The sequence below is a fragment of the Haemorhous mexicanus genome, chromosome 5 (assembly GCF_027477595.1).
Source record: "Haemorhous mexicanus isolate bHaeMex1 chromosome 5, bHaeMex1.pri, whole genome shotgun sequence".
In the NCBI taxonomy this organism is placed as follows: domain Eukaryota; kingdom Metazoa; phylum Chordata; class Aves; order Passeriformes; family Fringillidae; genus Haemorhous; species Haemorhous mexicanus.
In genome coordinates this window covers 72,830,589-72,851,045 of record NC_082345.1, presented here as the reverse complement: position 1 = coordinate 72,851,045, position 20,457 = coordinate 72,830,589, and the positions used below count along the sequence as shown (strand labels likewise).

At 42.3% G+C, this 20,457-nt stretch overlaps 1 protein-coding gene across 3 annotated transcripts in view; it reads right to left on the bottom strand.

Moving 5' to 3' along the window:
• The window catches only part of MKLN1 (muskelin 1), a 95,080-nt gene that overhangs the window by 39,282 nt on the left and 35,341 nt on the right, over positions 1–20,457 (bottom strand). For all 3 annotated transcript variants that reach the window (XM_059847570.1, XM_059847572.1, XM_059847571.1), the window contains 3 exons: positions 15,248–15,325; positions 14,019–14,084; positions 5,913–6,025 (listed from right to left, as the gene is read on the bottom strand). In XM_059847570.1, coding sequence (XP_059703553.1) covers positions 5,913–6,025; positions 14,019–14,084; positions 15,248–15,325 — 257 coding nt within the window. The remainder of the gene's footprint in view (positions 1–5,912; positions 6,026–14,018; positions 14,085–15,247; positions 15,326–20,457) is intronic.

Here is a 20,457-nt window from a genome sequence, read left to right as displayed (position 1 = left end):
ACATAAACGCCACAAATCAACTCTGCCTGATGCATTACTTCAAGGACTAAAAGTAGTTTTACTTTGCAACTGAAAGCTTTATGATGACTTGGAAATTCAGCATAACCTGAAGACTGGCATGCACAAGCTCCAGGGCTGCCAAAGTTGTGCAGCCTCCAGAACATTGGGCACAAGGCATTTATTTAATGCTCCTTTCTCCACGAGACTGACTTGAACAGCAGTGTGTGGAGGAAAGGGACCTCCACACATTCAAACACCTGGTGTGAGGAATAACTGAAGTTTGGCTGGTTTTCTGGGCTTTTTTTCATGCTGGAAGCAAGAAATACAGGCACCTAGTGAGGGAACTGAATAACTTAAGACCTGAAGTTGTTTTCAAATATGGATGATCTTTTCCTTAAAAAAATGTCAAAGTTTAAAGGAAAAAAAAGACAAATAAACCAGGATTAAGAGGACAGAACTCTTGAGGCACACAAGATAGCATAAGCACATAAGTTAGCTTTGAAAGCTGAAAAACTTTTCCAAAAAGTTTATTTAAAAATTTTTTTTTTTAAAAGCTAAGGTTCTACTCCCTCAACAGGGTTTTTTTGCTTTAGGCTGCCTAAGTGGAAATCACTGGGGATGTCAGTTAGGCATATGTGAAAGTCTTTCTCAAACACTCTGGTGAAAGAATACTGGCTTACAACACTTTAAACCATTATGCTACTAAATAGGGAGGAAAATAAACCATTAGCCTGTGATATTTAGGATCAGCCTAGGATACTTTTCATTTGGTTCACTCCAGCATCTGCTGTCTTTGTCCCTACTTTTGTAGGCATTTGCACTATTTAGGGAGTTGGCTCCGAGGTAGGACTGCAGTATCCAAGTTTCTTTCAGGGACAGCTGCTTTCTCCCTATGTGCTTTTGCAGCACCAGGAATCTCCTACAACTGAGCATCTGTACCACTGGAACTGCTCAGCAGTAGGACATGGCACACTCGCTGTATTAGATATCAAAGCTGTAAACATCACAATATTTGCAACAAAAAGCCCCTCAAGTCACTTGATGTGTCTTCCAAACTGTATCACCATCTGGGGAAGAAGCCAATATTTTAGACTAGTTCAGTTCCTACACTTCAAACAGCACAGGGTAAAAACTTTACATTTATAAGCTCATGTACTTTTGCATCACACCCCAAAAAAAAACAGTCAGAGGTGTCACAAACTCCTACAAAAAGTGCTTCTGTGGTAACATGACACTGAAAGCTTTGGGTAAATTCATCCATGTCAACAAATGCAAAGAAATGCATGCAGAGACTGGAGAAAATTTAACTGGAAATACAATAGCAGCTGAAATTCCCCCTGGCTCTCACCATTAGGAGATCTTTCTACACTTGTCAGCTTTTACTTTCAGCACCCTGGAAAAGCACTTTCTGTTCACAGCAAACTGTCACCTCACAATATACCCATTTTCTACATCATTTTGAACCTACTGAACAGGAGGCACTTGCTGACCTACACTTTCCTTCACTGTGAGCAAAGATTTATCCTCTCAAGCAGTTAAACCATGACAAGACCTTCACTTCTACCTTTGGTAAGGAAATACTTCAACAATTTTTGAGAGAAACACAGTGTCACCTAAACCTAACCCATTTACACAATTTCCACATCCTTCCCAGAGTGATTTGTGAGCAGGATTTTCCTCTGAAGAAGCCAGAATGAGGATGAGTCAATGTATTTTCAAAGAAGCAGCACAGAAGGTACCAATCAGTGCAGTGACACCGTTTGAAGGGAGATCCCCCCATCTCCTGTCTCTAGGAAATACTAGAGCAAGGTAGAGGAATACCAGAGACACACAAAATATGCCAACTCTCACACTGCTTTAGCTTCATTTATCTGATCTCCAGAGGCATCAACACCCCTCAGCATTTTGATCCTATTTCAAAATCCCCTGACTATCAATTTACACCAAACAAAGTCTTTCCTACATTTACAACTGTCCTCCTGCACTGATTTTAACTAAATTACCCTTCAAAAGAGAAAGCTGCTGCTTGGAAACTAGAAATAGACATCAAAACACACACATGAAATTTCCCCGTTAACTGACACCGGCCTAGAGTAAAAATGTCCAAGGAATGACAAGGTTTGGGTTTTTTTAAAACTATTTATTCCCTAATCCTGAAGAGGTCTGTTGATCTACAACCATTAAAAACCCTGAAGACAACAGCATTTGTCAGAACATCCCAATTGATTCAGGGTAGAAACTCTTGAAGGCTCTTAAATGAAACCATTTTGGCTGTGCCTTGTGCCAGCTGATTCACAGGGCTGTCACACACTCCAGAGACAGAAGCTGTGGGGAAGCTGACAGGTCCTGAGCTGCTCCAGGGAGCATCTCCTTGGAAGGATTCAGGCTTGAGGAAGAGGATTTGACAAGCACAGCAGGAGTCCTGCTGGATCCATACTCTGAAGGGATGGTGGGGTCTGTCTGTCCATCAGCAGTGGTGTGTGCTCACCAGCAGGTCCTGCAGACCCTGTTCTCATGCAGTAGGTGATCAGCTACTCCAGCAGAGCCCTGAGCATTTTGTCCAGACATAAGGAGCTGGAGCATATCCAGAGGGACTGAGGGAGCTGGGAAGGGGCTCAGCCTGGAGCAAAGGAGGCTCAGGGGGGACCTTGTGGCTCTGCACAAGTCCCTGCCAGGAGGGGACAGCTGGGGAGGGGGGCTCAGGCTCTGCTCCCAGGGACAGGAGGAGAGGGAACGGCCTCAAGTTACACCAGGGGAGGCAGAGCTTGGATATTTGGAAAAATTTCTTCACTGAAAGGGCTGTCCATCCCTGGCACAGCTGCCCAAGGCAGTGATGGAGTCCCCATCCCCAGAGGAACTCAAAAGCCATGTGGATGTGAGACTTGGGAACATGGTTTAGTGGTGGCCTTGGCAGTGCTGGGAGAACCAGTTGGAGTTGATCTTAGAGGGCTTTTCCAACTGAACTATTCAATGATTCTATGAAAAAGAGCTATGGAAAATCAGCTTTGGTGCCTAATGTTAAAAAAGACAAATGCAACTTCAGGTGACAAAGAGACACCTCACTGGAAAACGCTGAAAAACAGCAGCAAAAACATTTTCTAAAAAGGTCACACAACATTCTCCTAATGCACTGCAACAGAAGCTCCCAGTAGCCTTATCCCAAAAGCATTACTCTGCATTATCCCTACAATAACACTGGACAGGATGCAACTTTCACCGTATTTCACTCTTATCCAAGTTTAATTATTGAGTGGCTAATTTAACCACTGTCACTGATTAATCAGAATAAAAAAGCCAGAAGCAGAACTAGCACAATACAACAAAACAAGATTAAGCTCCACTGGAATCTACTCTGAATATTTTTTAAAATTCCATGTCAACAGACATTTCCTTTTTGCAAATTGTTTGTGAGCAGTTGATGTCCCTATTAGAGAAACATCTGGAGTCTTTGTTTTTGAATATACTTCTCAACATTTGAGATTGACCTTTTCATTTCTAAATCAGGTTTCATCCAGATCTCTTTGGAAAAAAAAGCCACAACCCATTGCTGGTTTCCAAGTACAGCAGCTGCCAGCCCACTGTACCTCAGAAAGTCACCAAAAACCTGAACTATGCTTCAGGAGGCCTCCTGAACACTGCTGAATGTATGGCAGAATCATGGAATGCTTTGGGTGGGAAGGGACTTTGAAGACCATCCAGTGCCACCCATTGCTGTGGGGAGGGACACCTTCCACTGTCCCAGATTGCTCCAAGCCCTGTCCAGCCTGGCCTTGGACACTTCCAGGGATCCAGGGGCAGCCATAGCTTCTCTGGGCACCCTGTGCCAGGGCCTCTCCACCCTCCCAGTCAGGAATTCCTTCCCAATATCCCATCTAACCCTGCCCTCTGGCACTGGGAAGCCATTCCCCCTTGTCCTGGAACACCATACCTTTGTTTCAAGTCCCTCTCCATCTCTCCTGGAGCCCTTTTAGGCACTGGAAGAGGCTCTGAGCTCTCCTTGGAGCCTTCTCTTCTCCAGGTGAGCACCCCCAGCTCTGCCAGCCTGACTCCAGAGCAGAAGTGCTCAAGTCCACATCATCAAGGCCTGTTGAGCTTCTCAACCACCAACACTCCAAGTCTTCCTCCTCCTCAGGGCTGCTCTTGGATCCATTCTCTGCTTGGCCTCTATCTGCTCTTGGAATTGCCCCAATCCATGTGCAGGACCTTGCACTTGGCCTTGTTGAACTCCACAAGGCTCACAGGGGCCCCACCTCACAAATTTGTCACAGGGAGTCCTTCCAGAATTCCCTTTCCAAAGCCATGTTTCTCCACACTTTTCTCTATTAAGTACATCCCTTCTTCAAACCCTTCACACATTCAGCAAGTCTCCACTTTTTAAAAATTCTTCTTTCTTCCTCTCCTTGCTAGATCCCATCTTCCATCTGAATTTCCTGAGCTTCCATAACACTCTGCTAACATTTTTCCCTCCAAAATCCCTTTATAATTATTAAATCACATAACATCACAACTCTTCTACTGTGTCTCCTCCACAGCTCTCCTTTTGTGCATTTCTCCTTTCTCCCATCCCAGCCAGGCCTCCTAAGCTTTAGAGAAACTCAACTGGATGTGGCACGACCCCAGCAAGAAGCAAATGCATCCCTTAAACACCAGACTGATCCACATTGGTTTGTGCAGGAAGAAAACACAGCAGCCCCTTTCTGACTAATCAGTATATAAATACAACAATTTTACCTCTCCCCAGCTCTGTTATGACAGAAACCAGAATATCACATTCAGTTTTGTTATTGCCCATTCTGTAAAGGATGTTCCAATCAGTAAGTACATGACACAGATTCGAGGGCTACAGGAAATGCCTGTGAGATTTATTTTTTTTTTTCAGCTCAGGCTATTTGTCCTACTTGATCACAACCTCTAAAAAACCTCTGCTATGAAAAAAAAAAAAGAGAATATTAAAGTGTTATTTAATCTAGTAAGGAAGCTCACAAAATTAGCCGTGACAAGAAACTGAGAAATACAAATGAGAAACAAGATGTTTTTATACTGTTTTCAAATAGCTGAGGAAATCATCTCCTGAATTTGTCAAAAAGTGGTGGGATCTCAAACTTTTCACACCTCCAAGAAGAGGTGGCATGAATTTTCCTCTGACAAAGAAGTAATGAACACAAAATACAATAACCACACTAAACTTGAAGATTTCAGTGTACACTGAAATGAATTATAGAAGCCAAAGGTCTTGGACTTTTTTTGTCTGGTCCTATAACCCAAGCTACATTCATTTCAGGTTTCATACGTCAAATACTGAGCAAAACAGGCCAAGGAAAATGGTTCAGATGAATTCCACGAAAGCTCTCGGGGTTGTGTAGCCTTTGGCAGTAACCCCTGTCCTCTAGATTTCCATCTGGTAGTTGTCCATTTCTATTCATTTTTGACAGAAGCTAAAAAATAAACAATTGGTTTCTGAAGCTCAAACACCAGGATCAGGTCTGAAATGTTCATTAGCAAGTTCTTGGAACCTTCCAGTGGGAGGTGTCCCTGCCCATGGCAGCAGGGCTGGAACTGGATGATCTTTAAGGTCCCTTCCAACCCAAAACATTCTGTGATTCTGTGATAAGGCTGGTTGTTCAGCCACACAAAATTATTTAACTCTTGCTCTACTTGCTGAGCTGATTTTCTGGCTGATCATTTCTGCTTTTGAGAAATAAACCTTTCCCCTCCAGGAATCTTAGCACTTCAAAGCCACCTTCAGCCAGTATTTTCTGCATGTAAGCATTTCAAAAGTCTTCAGAACTTGAAGGTCTGAACTCTGTGGCTCTCACACTTATACTGCACTTCAACACAAGTACTTGAGGAGGGGCATTTCTGAGGGCAACCATTGATGTATTTTTAAAAATCTGGATGTTTGCAGAACTTACCTCTTTCTCAGTATCCCTGGATATACAGGTCCACTGGTTTTCCTTCACACTGTATGCCCAGAAGTCAGCCAGATCCTGAGTTCCATCCCAGCCACCAAACAAATAAACAGTTTCTATTAAAAAAAAAAAAAATTTGGAAAAAAAGAATGTGTTTAAACAGGCTAATGCCTACAAAACATCTGTGACAAAGACAAACTATCAGAAGATAAATTTAAACCCTTTTTTTTTTTTACTTAAAACACCACTGCTCTTTGAATGGAACTAGTCATCAAGACAAAAATGTGGTTTGGTTTAGTAATGGAAGATTTTAGGATTGATAGACAGCCAATTCTCAGAGTCATTTTCTATTTCCACATTTACATAAGAGGCAATCAAACCCACAGCCTTCTGATTAAAATTCCAGACAGACAAATGAACAATATTTAACATTTTGGATCCTGTGCATGTAGTCTATCAATGACATCTCACCCTGTGCCCTGTTTGGTGCAGGATTTATACATAAACAAGATTTTGGAGATAGGAGCAGCAAAGTTTTTCTGTTTAGTTCATCCCTTAGATAAAAAAAAAATCAAGCACAAAATCCCCTTCAGGGGAAATGTCTTGCATAAAGTAACTTACCTGATGCCACAAAAGCCAATGAGTACAAGAATCACAAATTTAAGTCAGTGTTTCAGGGCTGTCACCTCAAACCCACAACTGCTCTGTGTACAGCAAGTTCTAAGGCTTCCCAGACTCACTGATAAAGCCAGATGAAGCCTTTGAAAAGGGGAAACATTTAAGAAAGGAGTTTCTGCTCTGCCATGTAGAGATAACCAAACTGCTCCCATTATAGAAACAGCACTATCTGGTCTCAAATGCTAAAAATACTTCATTTTTAGACCGCATTAAAACAGAACACAAAGCCAAGCCCAAGAAGAACTAGCTCCTCAAGACTTGCAGAGCTTTGAAAGCTCCTTTAAAATCCACAAACCATTTCTATTATGGAGGTAATGGCCAATTTTTAATCCAACACCAATTAAAGCGCGGAGTTAGAGCACGATTATAAAATGGGACTAGTCCCTGACCCTTACCTACCATCAGGATAGTGGTCATCACCATGGAAAGGTTACCCTGGTTCATTAACTTTAATTACCCTTCCTCCTGGACTCAGGGCTTCCAGTGTTCCCTGCAAAGAGCAGGTCCCTTTGTGCGCATAAATTCTCACAGCTCACAAAACCCACATTACCACAACAGCTTCATTGATAGCCGAGAAAAATAAAAGATTTGGCACCAGCTAAAAATCCTACTGGGGCCTTGCCAAAATGTCAGGCCTGCCTGGAAAGGCTTTGTTGGCTCACATGAAATTTAATAGCAAACCTGAATGACTCTGATGAAAACTCAGATTTTGGAAGTTACCTAACCCAGGCGGACAGAATTAAAAGTGAGCACTGAGAGAGGAGCACGAGCACCCAGCTGGTGCTGAGCATCTCCAGAGCAACACCCTGAACACAACTGGACATGAACTCTGTGCCAGACCCATTTTACATCATGAAGTAAAACTGTAGCTCACATGAAAGAAAGGCTCCAACACTATCTAGACCCAATGAAAATAATTTTTTGTTTCATGCCTTATTGCAGAAGTATATAAATATTTTAGAGGAAAGTTCCATGTTTTAAAAGGAATGTTTCTTAATGCATAAATGCATCTGTTGCTGGTAATGTCAAGTAAATAATTTTTTATAGTTCTCCTAAAATTTGTAATTCTTTTCCCATGGTATAAAGCAAAAAAATAGTTGTTTGGTGGTTTGTGGGATTGTTCTTGTTTAGTTGGGGCTGGGTTTGATTGTTTTGGTTTGGTTGGGTTTGAGTTTTTGGGGATTTTAAAGTTTTTTTTTGAAGTCAAGCTTCACACTATTTCCCAACCAGTATCATAGCTTGTATTCTAGCTGTTAATTCAGATTTTATGGGAGGGGATTTTTCCCACCCTGTATGCAGAGACTCAACGAGGATGGAGCAAATATTCAAAGAAGAGGACAGAGGCCACAAACCCCAGGCAGCAGCAGTGGGGCAGCTCCAGGGGAGCCCTGCAGTCTCTCACCAATATAACTCTGGTGGCACTGGGGAACTCAAGGAGAAAAGGATCCTCCCTCTGCATCCAAGCAATATGGAACACAGCAAATTGATGCTGCTTTATTAAAGCAAGTCTCTATTCAGCTTTAGGAGCAGAGCAGGAGAATTTTCAAACCTAGCTGTAAGGCAACAAGAAAAAAACATGAAAGCAATTATATTTACCCAAAGCTTTTACCAGCTACGTTTAGGAAGTCAAATTTCTCCTCCAGCATCCTCAGCTTATTTCCTCTCCATTTTTTTCTGAATACAAATTCAACACTTTGAATTAAATATGTTCTGTGAGTATTTCTAAACCGCTTGCTCAGTCAAAAATTTTTCTGTAATGTCTGAGTTCTTTTCTTCCCTTACTCTCCAGATGATTAAAAGGTGCCAGAGAAGTCCTCAAATTAGGGGATGTACATTCCCAACAATCCACATATTTCCTGTCAATCGCTCCTTAATTTCTATTTCTCAGAAAAGCAGCACAGCAGCCTTCTCCAACCCATTAAATATCAAAATTCCTGGGGTGGTTTCAGTCCAGGTTCACACACATTCTCAGGGACAGTTCTCTACCTCCTGCTATCTGCATTTTCTCCATGTGGTGAAATACTTGGTGGGGTTCTAGTACAGGAGGTCTTCCTCAGAGAGTACATTCCAGTCCTGCTGACATATTTAATTACATTCTTTGGTCAAGTAGCATTTCCATGTCTCTGCTACAACAGTTCTCCATGGAATATGAAAGAATTGTGGATCTACAGCACTTCTGCAAGGTCCATCAGTCATCCCCAAATTCCTCACAGGAGGGCTAACTTCGGCAGAGACCCCATGGCCCAGGGAATTATTCATTTATACTTTGTCCAAGGATGGACATTTCAGATTGGATCCCTGCTGCAATGTCTAATTAACATCATTACAGTTTTTTCCCCCCTAATACCTAACAAGATTTTCCCTTCCTGTCCTGTATTCAATTCCTCTGCTTCCCCCAGAAAGAGCCCAGTTATCTCCATGCTCTCACCAGTAGCTGAAGACAGCTCTAGGATCCTCCTATGAACCTTTTTTTCTACCAGATTAACAAAACCAGCTCCCTGAGCATCTCCTCAGACATCACACGCTCCAGCCCTGACCACCTTGGACAGTTCAGTTTGACACAATCCTTATTGTCCCAGAGAGCCCAAGCCAGGCACAGCACTCCAGATGTGTCCCCAAGTATCCAGAAGAGGAACATCACCCTCCCCTCTCCCTGCTGGCCATGCTTGTGCTGGTACAGCCCAGCAGGAGAGGCCAGCCTTCAATGCCACAAGTACACATTGATGACACACACTCAGCTTCCAGTGCCTTGCAAATCCTTCCATGCAGTCAGTCCCCAGCCTGTCCTCCTGCACAGCTGTCACATCCCAGGGACAGGATCAGAACCTCACAATGCTCTCCTGCAGACCCCCTGGACTCATGGCCCTGTTTCCCATTTCATCAGCCACTGCCCTCCCAGTCAGCTGCCAGCACAGACTTGCTGGGGCTGTACTGGAGCATTACAGCTATGAAGGATTCCTCTCAGAAATAACAAACCAAACAAGGTGTAAGATCTCTGCAAAGCCTTCTACAAAAGGATGTTACTTCTCCGAGTAGCATCCACGTTTAGTTACGTGCCAGCAGCATTGCCCACTTTGTGAGGAGCATTTAAGAGCACAAATAAAAAACCAGCCTTAAATCTTCTTGCAGTATCACACTCCTTGGGTTCTGAGCCACAGTTCAGCTGGATAGAAGTTGGCTGAATACAAGGGGTTTTTTTTTAAGGATAGGCATACAGTCTCAAATGTGAAAGCCCCATGAAGTTGAGTAACCTCCAGGATTCAGCAGCTGTTTGTGTTTCAGAGCTTAGAAGCCATCTGTGTTTTGTTTCTGAGATCCCTTCATCCTGTACACAAGTCTTGTCTTTAAATATCTTATGGATAGCAGTGTTTTCCTCAGGCAAAACAGCATCCTTCATGTCTGCTGCTCTCTCTTCATCTTTTTCATCTTTCCATGCTGCTTTTGAACAAGCCTTGTCATTTCTGCTGTGCTGCCCACGTATACAATGGGCACGCTGGGCCCAGTGCTCTGAATCTCCCTCTGTTCCCAACCTACAGATTTGTCCTTGTTTATCTAATGGAAGGAAGCAAACAGAATTCCTTCAGACGAAAGGAAAAGCAAAAATGATGTACAACCAAAATTACACAGCAGTTGCACTCCAGTGAGAGAACAGAGGTAGCACATTAATAAAGACCATTTCACTAATGTTTTCCCTCAAAAAATTGTTTCACTTGCCAAAGAGAAGAGAAATGGAAACAGAAGAAAAATCATCCTTGTTGCTTTGCTGTTATTTCCAAAGCAGGCTCATGAGAAAACTTCAACACTTAAGAAAGCCTGATAGAACACCAAATATCTTTTTTTAAAAATATAATGATTTCTACATGGTCCCTGTTTCTATTGTTACCAAAACAATTACATGGCTTTGTGGACTGCACTGTCATTCACTGTGTCTGCCCTGTAAGAACAGAAGGGATCAATTCCACCTTACCTACAGAATTATAAACCACATCTCCAAAACACAACATACATACTGTTCTTAAGTACCAACATTACTCCTTAAAACTTGCTTTTGGCAATTCACTTACCCATCCCCTCTTCCAGAATAAGCACTGGAATTTTGAAACGTGGCATATCTGACCCATAAGGAGGCCAGGGAGGGCAGACTCAAAGAGCAGTTAATAAGGAACCAGTGCCAGATGCTGACACCCTCATCCAAAACTGCATTAGGATTCAATTCCCTGGGAACACAGTTCTGCACACGAGCCTGAGTGTTACTGCCCTGAGTATTTCCCCAGAGCCTAAACAAACATCTTCTCATGCCTGACATGCAGCGCACAACACTGTGCTCTTGTGTACTTTTGGGGTTGTTTGGGGGACAATTTTATTTTAAGCTATGTACCTGGATTGCAACTACTCAAATACTTCCCCTTCCCTGTAGAAAAGCAGAGAGAACTCTGCAGCCTCTCACACGGAGAGCTGCATGAGAAATGCACTTTGCAGGGAAAAGCAGGAACAACAGGAGCTTTCTGTTTTCATTTGCAGCCTTAGTAGCTTTAAAGTACCTAACAGTGGTTTCAGCTGTAACTGTGAATTTCTCTTAGTTTATGTTTCTGCACATGTATACCAAATCCAACTTCCAAATTCTCCCATCCAGAGTCATTCCAGTCTCAGTGTTAATGTGATTAAAATGATGAAGGATATAGCGGGAATCACTAACTTCGCATCTTTAATTTCTCTTCTTACTTTTTTCTATATAGGAAGAAATCAGGCTGCATTCTCAGTTCTGCATCCCACAATGCCTACAGTTCCATTTCAAACTGCTTTAAGAGATTGCCAAAGCATCAGGAACACTGCACTTACTCAGCCAGCTGTGGCAGGTATTAAGAACAGGAGTATCAGATGGAAATGAGCTCCAGCACAAGTTACTGGCTGCCAGCAGAGATGTTAAATTCTCTTTCAGTTACTTTCAGCCTACTCTAAGTGAAAGATAAACCATGCTAAAAGGCAGTTTAGATCAAGCTAATCCATGTTCCACCCGAAACTGGTAAACAAAGTCTCAGTGACTCCATGCACTAGCAGCAACTTAAGATCTAGTTCAGCTACTCAGCAACCCAAATCCTCTAACCTGACACGAGTACCTGCATCCAGCAGGCCCAGTACTATTAAATTGGAATTATTTTTCTAGTCAGTAATAAGTGGTTAAAATCTCATTGAGGTTAATCAAAATACTGAACAATTTATAGTTAATTTATAGCTACAGCAGGTCTGGCCAACAGAGATGAAAATTTGCTTCCAACACTTAATTCTACGTGAACTGAAACTTCAGAATCTCCCTGTAAGTATGATTTTGCTGTTTCACTTCACTTCCAAAAGATTCAAGTTGAAGAAAATACTGATTTTGAGAAGGACCTAACTCCCCTAACAAGGAGTGCAAAGCAAGATGATTTTTCTTCAGTTGCCAAAGTCTTCTGAAAAAAACCCAGCAAGCGTGTGAGTAAGGAGGGAGAATGCCTTTGAAGGGAAGAGTACACCACTGCTCCTTTTTCCATTAGTACTGGATCTGTCCAAGGTTAGCCAGGGAGCTTTCCAGCTCCAGTCTGTAAAACACATCCTGACATAACTGGCTACATTCCCACCAGCTCATTAAACTCCACCTATATTCAAAAGGAAAACTCCAGCAATCAGCAATGGGAAACAGCCCCAAGAACTTCCCCTGGCCTGTCACGAGCTAAATTAAATGGCAAAACTGATCATCTCAAAAACATTTCAGCTTTTACAAGCCTCAGTGGACCTGGATGCAAAACTGAGAGCAACTTCCCAAACAGCCCGCGGGGAAACTTTGGGAAGGTATCCCACCACCTGTATATAGAGCTACAGAAAGAAAGGACCATCATGAGGGGAGGAGATCCAGGACTCCACCTTTGTGGATAGTGTCCAACCACTTTTGTGCAAGTCAAAAAATTAAAATAAAATAAATAAATTGTATATATTTGATACATTTATATTATAATGTATAATATATATATATGCACATTTACAATACAATGTATATAATACATTATACATCTGTTTCCATAAATAATATAAATATTATTGTATATGAAATACACACATGTATCCAAGTATATATAAAATGTATCAAGAAATATTTTAAAAATATATGGATGAATTTCACTGCCTTGTTAAAGCAGAGTGAAACTGAAGTCAAAGGCAGAGCTGACAACCCTACTGGGACTTAAGAAAAGCAAGAGCAATGGAAAGGAAGGCTCACACTACCATGGATATTTTATTTTCAGGAGGCGTGCAGGACTATCATTTCCAAGTTGACAAGGATCATGTTTCTTCCACGTTCTGCTCTTGTGAAACACTCACTAATTTCCTAAGCCACTAGGGAGCGTCCCCAGCCTCTGCATAGACAAACACAGCAAATCCTCCAGCAGTGTTTTGTTCTAATCAATCTCAAACCTCTCCCACCAAATGAAAGAAGTTTACTCTCCTACACCAAATAACTTGAGTGCTTCCTCCAGTGCAGTAACGACTCTGAGCAAAAGCCAGAGGCTGCAGCTCCTGCTGGATTTTTGCTTGTTCACCATGACTTAGCAAATTACTCTGGAAGGTCCTGTCCTGTCACATGCTCTGTCCCCGTCCTGTGACCACAACAGATATGGCCATGGGCATTTTTCTGCCAGCTCCTTCAATGCCACCCTATATTCCTGTCCAATACCCACACCCTGATCTTGTTTCTCCCTTCCCAAGAACAATCCTTTCACTACACAGCAAAGATTCGGGCAGATGCTTTCCTTATTTTAGTAAGGACTGACGTAGCACAGAAATCTGATTAAGTAACAGACAAAGATATAGAAAATTATGCAGAACAACAATCATTGGAACTGTTCCTGATACACCACCCCACTTTCTTTTCTCTGTATGTTCTCTGAAACAGAAGCTGAGCTATTTCTTAAACTGCTACAGGAAACATTTTTGCAAAAGATGTCTAAAGAATTATATTTAACAAGAGTTTCTTGCACACTGTGGGAATTAGAGGCCACTCCAACCAAAATACAAGGAATGTTTCAACACATCAGATCTATTGCTTGAGCACAGCCTGTAGCAGATAAGGAAAATTATTTTCCCTAATTTCTCTTCTCTTGTTTGAACTCCTGCTCTAAGATGGTAGGAGGAATAAAAAATTAAAACCAATTGCTCTTGGTTTCTTAGTTAAGACAAGACAATGGCTAAGGCATAAAATAGAATTATTAGGAAAGAAGGAGAAAGGCAGCTGGAATATAGATCCAGAGAGGAAGCAGAACATTTATTCCAACTATTAGAAAGTGCAATTTTTTTTCCTCAAAAACTGAAGCTAACACAGTGTCTGAAGAAAAACACATTTGTATATTAATCTGGAAAATAACTGATTAAATAATTTAGTTAAGAAATGTAACAACTACTCACCTGTCTGTACATCTATCACCATCTGATGGCCACCTCTCATCCCTGGCCGACTGTCTTCCCCATCACCTTCAGAAAAAAAAAGGAAAAGGAGAATTTTCCATTTTAAGATTTTGAAAGCAAAGAAAGATACGGCCTCAGCATGGAAGCAGAGGAACTGAGTAACTCACCCTTCCTTAAACACCGGTACATCACTTTTTCCAGGTAGTATTTTTTGTGCATTATAAAACTGTACAAAGTTTTATACTGAATTAACTGGTGATTGACAGCACAGAGAGCAGAAGTGAATACTGCAACTCTCAGCGCCTTGGAAATGAGCTCCAACATTCCTGACACACTTGGTGCACAAAAAAGAGCTCTGAGCTGTCCTTGCAGCTCTCCAGAAGGGATGACACAGCCACCCTTTGGCTCCCCTTCCATCTCTCCACACCTGAGAGCTGCCTGAGGGCTGAGCTGTGAGAACAGATACTCAAATGACAGGGAAATGAACCCCTGGGATGGGAGCAGGAGGTGATGCAGACCACAGAACACAGCCAGCTTTGCACCAGCTATTCTCACATATAAGGGAATTCTAACGATTCAATAAAAGCAGCTTTCCAACCACCTTATGTATCCTAAGCATTCAGGACAGGTGACACAGATAACCCCTCCCAAGGGGCTTGGGGACAGTGCTCCACACTTGGCAATTGTCACCTTGGATCCTGCATTTGCTCTGTGACAGTGATTTTTATACTCTGCAGTTAAGGATGCTGCTAAAGTCTCCTCTCAAGGCAGACAGGAATGGAAAAGATTCTGCAGTTTGGATTTACTGCGTAACAGACCAGGACTTCAAAAGATCCACCTCATTTAAAATACTCCCTGTTGAGATAATGTATTTATTTGCCAACTCCTCAGTTTAAGTTGAAGTTACCTCATCCCCATGTGCTACAGGAAACACTAATCCAGTAACACAGCTAGCTGTTCTCATGTTTAACCAATATTCTGGGATTTGTTACTAAACTGATGATCTATGCTTAAAGTTACAACTAGTATTCCTACAGTGTTCCTTACTCAACCAGAGAGCAGGCTGAATTTCACTGAATTTGCAGACAAATGCAACTTTTTCAGAGAAGAAACCATTCTCTATAACTCTCCTAGAGGAGACTTTCTTGCATCATTCTCTTGCTCCATATTCTCAAAGGAACAAGACAGAACTGGCAGTACATGAGTTCTATCTTAAGAAATGTCCTTACCTTTGGTGCTTTTGGGGATAATCTGCCCCCAGCGAGGTTTGTACTCTTGCTGACTGATATACTGATTGAACAAGCCATCTGCAAGACAAAAATTTTGCTGGATAAAACGTTTATCCTTCCATTTTAGCAAAATCACTATTAATGTGGGTAACTTCAGCCTAATTCGATCCAGCATGCCACTCCAAAGCCTCCATTTTCAGTGAGTTCTCCATTATGTGTCAGTTAGTTTGTTAAACTTTTGTTAGTTTGTTAAACTTTTGTTAGTTTGTTAATGAAGTAAATGTGCGAGCACTAAAATAAAAAGAATACTTGCTACTAGATCAATCAGGAATTATCCAGTTTGCCTGCCAGGTCGTGCCAAGTGTATATAAATCTCCAGTGTGGTGTATTTAATTAAGAATAGAATCCCTCCCCCTTATTTAAGCAAAAGGAAAGTTGCCAGTGAATATAAAATTCGACCATTTTAGTGCATGTTAAGTTAAAACTAGGTCAGACAGCATCTCTGGAGCTTCATCTGAGAAGGAAGGCAGAGCAGATTGTTTAAATGCTGTGATATGGGACAACGAAGTGCTGGATGAAAAACAAAACGAGTTTACATTTTCTTCAGAGAGTTAAGCAAGAAGAGCGACAGAGGAGGCGTTAGATCCTGGGCCAGATGTGCCAAGTGCAGCATTTCTGTGAGCAGCACCAGCTCCAGCACTTCATCCACACTCCCCTTGTGCCCTCCACCTCTCTTCAGCATCCAGAGGCCAGTTCCTAATCCTGTTCAGATGTTAGCAGTCCATCACATAAACACCAATTTTCTGTAAAGGAGACTTTAACACCCACACTCCCTGGGACTGCTCTCCAGTCTGGGAAGGGCTTGGCACGTGAGGAACTTGGTGCTTTTGTTCTTCAAATGTCTCCTCCGAAACACCTACATCACCTTCTGTAGCACAACAAACTATGAGAGCACCTGAGCACTGTTTGCCTGGCTACATCCCACCCATCACCCACCATCTCAACACACAAGCTCTCCCTGACAAATGTTTCTGCTCTGTTAATGTATTAATGCACTACCTGGTAGAAAAACAATAGGAATTTAATAATGATGAACGCCTCTGCTTATTTGTACAAAAGCCTTTTGTAGGTATATAGGCAAAAAAGAATGATCCTTACTGAATGCATCCCTATTTATTTAGGAAAAGGTAAAAAATCTTTGTTAAGCACGACACAAGGCTCAGAGAAAATTTTCAAGTGTTTCCTGGCATCCTGTAGTTTGTCGTGACTGAAATCCAGGTTTTAATTAAAACCCAAGCCAGCAAGTATTTCCTGGGAGAAGATGAAAGCTCTATTTAGAGACCATCTAACAGGAAAACAAGGGCACTCAAGAGCTCCTGAAAAGTGATGAGTTTGGTCTGAAAATATAAAACTTCCATAAACTCAGCTGTGCGAGTTTTTCCAAATAAATACTCTGAAAACAGGGCAGATTTTACTTTCACCTCAGCAGCAAAACCAGCAGCTCTCCCCCCCACATTAGGTAATCGAGGAAAGCCAGAAGTTTGCTCAATGTATGTAGAAGGAAAAGTGGTTTATTTTGGGTTTAATAGCAGGGTTCTTAACTCCCACTTCTTCAGCATTTATGAAGCTGGGACAACACACAAGAGGCTTGAAGCTTGAGATCTCATAAATTGTGATTCAGAAAAGCCAGGCCTAATAGAACAAATGCATGTGCTGTAAGAAATCCCACAGTGACTCAGCCACAAACCCAGACAGAAATGCAGCTTTTTGGTTATCGTTACAGCCTTGGGTCTGCACGAGAGAAACCAAAACTCTATTTATCCCTATGGCAGCCAATAGATAATTGGACATAAATAGCTCAAAAGGATGAATTACACCACATAGGATCTGAAAGGGTGATTTAACCTCTCTCCCATGCTCTACACCCACAGGCTGCACTTGTCAAGATATGACACTTCTCCCCTACTGCGCCTTCGGCCTCTTTTAATAATGCTTCTCGTCTTCCATGGGACATTGGTTTGGAAATATTCCAGCTTGCTTCCCAGAAATGTTTCCTTCTGCTGGAAGCAGTTCCACATTCACTCTACTTGCATTGCAAACCAGCAGCAGCTTGTTTTGGAAGCTGAATCACCACCTGTCTGACACCACCAGGGAAAAAAAAGGAGGATTTCTAGGTGGATTCTGTACCCGACGCCAGACCTACGCCAGCGCACTCCTTATGTTCCTTGTCAGGAGAGCACTGCTGACCAAAAGGTCTCCAAAGCTCCTGTGAGGCACCGAGGCTCACATCTAGGCCTGCTCAGGTCTGTCAGCTGTTCCCAATGAAACAGGAGTTTAAAATAAATTTCAAGACTCTTGTCAAAAAAAAAAAAAAGGAAAAAAGCGCTGAGTGGAAGTTTTTAAATGAAGTGTTTTCTGTCACTCTAAGGACCTCTCACTTCAATGTCCATGTTTACTAAAATTACAGCCAAAAAAAAAAACTTTGTACTATTTTCAAGCCCTTTGCAGTAAGCCATGACGCATTTTGGATGCAACAACACGAAGTTCACTATGATTAAAGCTTGGTAAATTCTGCATCTCTGATAACCCAAGTCTTTATTTTGCCAGCCAACTGCAGGTTATCCAGAAAGGATTACGACAAAGGTTGGGGACAAAAATATTTAACTTGCTGAAGCCAATCAGGAGCAAGCTGTATAAAGTTTGGGGGTTTCTAGACAACACATATCTCTAGGTAGGGTTGCTGAAATCTGTTCACTTCAGAACCCATGGCTCAAAAACCTTCAGAGTAACATTCAGACCATAATTTCTGGGAGCTGGGGTTTGAGGTTTTAAGATTTTTCTCAAACCAAAGAAAAGTAGCCAAAATACCTAAATGGTTTGAGGCTTTCTGAGTCACAAACCATCTTCTGAAGAAAACCTGAAGGAGAGAAAGGTACTACCAGATAAAAATCCAGCCATTACTTGACAATTTCCTCAAGACTTGGGAGAAACAAGGAAACATACAATTTTTTTCCACCCTCACAGCTGTAATATTTTCTAGCACTTCGTTCTTCATAAAAATGAAACAAGGTTTGCTCTCAAATCCATGTAAGTTATCCTACTTCTACACAAACCCCTACCATTTACTTCCCAGAGGCTTTGGATCCCTAGCCAGCCTCTCCCCTCCATATATCCCATATACACAACAGCTTCCTCAGAACTAAATCCAAACAATATTCAAAGGTAAAATTCAGGTATACGTGTCTGTCTAGAGTTTCCAGGGGAATCCAATTGTTCCTGTGAATCATGAGCTCTGGGAGACACTGGAGCCTGCAGGCTGCACATCACAATTTCTTGTTTGTCGCACAGGACGGACTCGTCACCAGATAAACACATGTCACATACTGACACGAGCAGTGCCAGAAGGAACACCTCAATCCTGGAATACTAATGGGAAACAAGCAGTTCTTCCACCCATTCCAAGCAGCTTTCCATGTCTACAGGAGCTGCGAGCAGTTCAACCAAGCAATTTGCACTCCACATTTTCTCTGTAGGAATATTAAGCAGATTTTTTTCCTTCAATAATATAGGCCCGAAAGCCATAGGAATGGATCCAAATGTGAAGCATTTGAACTGAGTCTGTGAACCAGCTGAGATTTAAGGAACCTTTTCTTTTTGAGACGAAGTCAGGCAGCTGCCAGAGTTTCCATTTGCCCATTTTCTAAGTGTAACGCACAAGTCAAAAGAATCAGTGGGAAAAGTGTGGCTGCCTGCCACCGAGCTCTCAAAAGAAATCATCTGGTGATGTGAGGTGGAAGACAGCGTTCATCATTAGCAATGCAAAAGAACAAGAGTTAGCTCTGCCAGCACTAATTCTTGACCACCTACTCTTTTTCTACATGACTAAGCCTATGGAAATAGCCCGCGAGAGATGCAGAGCGTTGCACTTTGTCAATACCCACCACTGCAAATATCAGCCTCTCCAGAAGACATTTTAGGCTGAACTGAGTGTGCAGTATCTCTGTCAACCTCGCTGCACTTCTGTTTGTGCCTTTAAGGCAATGAACTCCCAGATCAGCAAGCGGTCAGGAGTTCACATATTCATGCCCAGTCTGCAACAGAACAGTTGCTCTTTGAACGATTTCAGGGATAATTTAAGGATCTGTATGTCTCAATTAACTCTACACTTCAGCTACACTGCACAGACACAGGACTAAAGTTAATCCTCTTTTATTTGGAAAAACAACGCATCAGACAGGAGTTCAGTGGTAAGAACACCCACACCTTAGAGACTAAGCAGCAAGCTACTGAGACTGCACAACAGAGCTGCTAGGAAAGTAAAATGATTAAAAAAAAAATCACAGAATGGCCTAGGTTGGAAAGGACCTGAAAAATAATCTAGTTCTAACCCCCATACCGTGGAGACAGGGACACCTTTCACCAGACCAGGTTGCTCAGAAAATGCTGGGGTGCTTGACAGATGCAGAACAGAGTAAGGACAGGTAACTGTGGAAGATCACAGGGAGCAGGTAGTAGGAATACTGCAGGAGAACATGCTGAAGGCTGAAAACCTCTATTCTCACCCTACCAAGAAGAATCCAGCTGTTAAGCACCATTAATATTCAGCACCCTGACTGCCACAACTTCAGACAAAATGTTCCAGCTGCAGTTTTGGGGGGTTTTGTGGCTACCAGAAGAGGTTTGTTCTGCCCTCTCCCCCACCCCAGCCTGATCAGCTCCCTGTCTGGGACGGCCATGTGGCAGCACGAGTGCCAGTGCCAGGGACACAGTGTCCTGAGCAAGGGCAGGATTGACCCAGTTAGTGAAAAGCCGCAGTCGTGTCAGCTTAAAGCAAATATGGGATGCAGCCTCGGTGTCTCGGGATAGATAGCACTTCTCTCCAAAGAGTGCTGGGAGGCGATAGAGCTTTAAATGGGTACATTTAAAGCTGAAGACAGCATAAAGAATGGCAGGAGGATGGGGGGAGGAAGGTTAATGTATTCCAAGACAAGCAAAATCATTAAGGATGACCAGCAGAGCGATGGGAGATGCGCAAACTGACATTTAACTTCAGCTAGCCAGGTGCTGGATTAAAATGAAGCAAAATAAACATCCCCATGCATATTTTTCTGTCCCTTAGAAGCAGTGACAAAACCTAATGATGCTCTTGAAGACTCTCCTGCTAAATTATCCACCGTCTGTTACTACCAAGACTTGCTGGAACTAAAAAA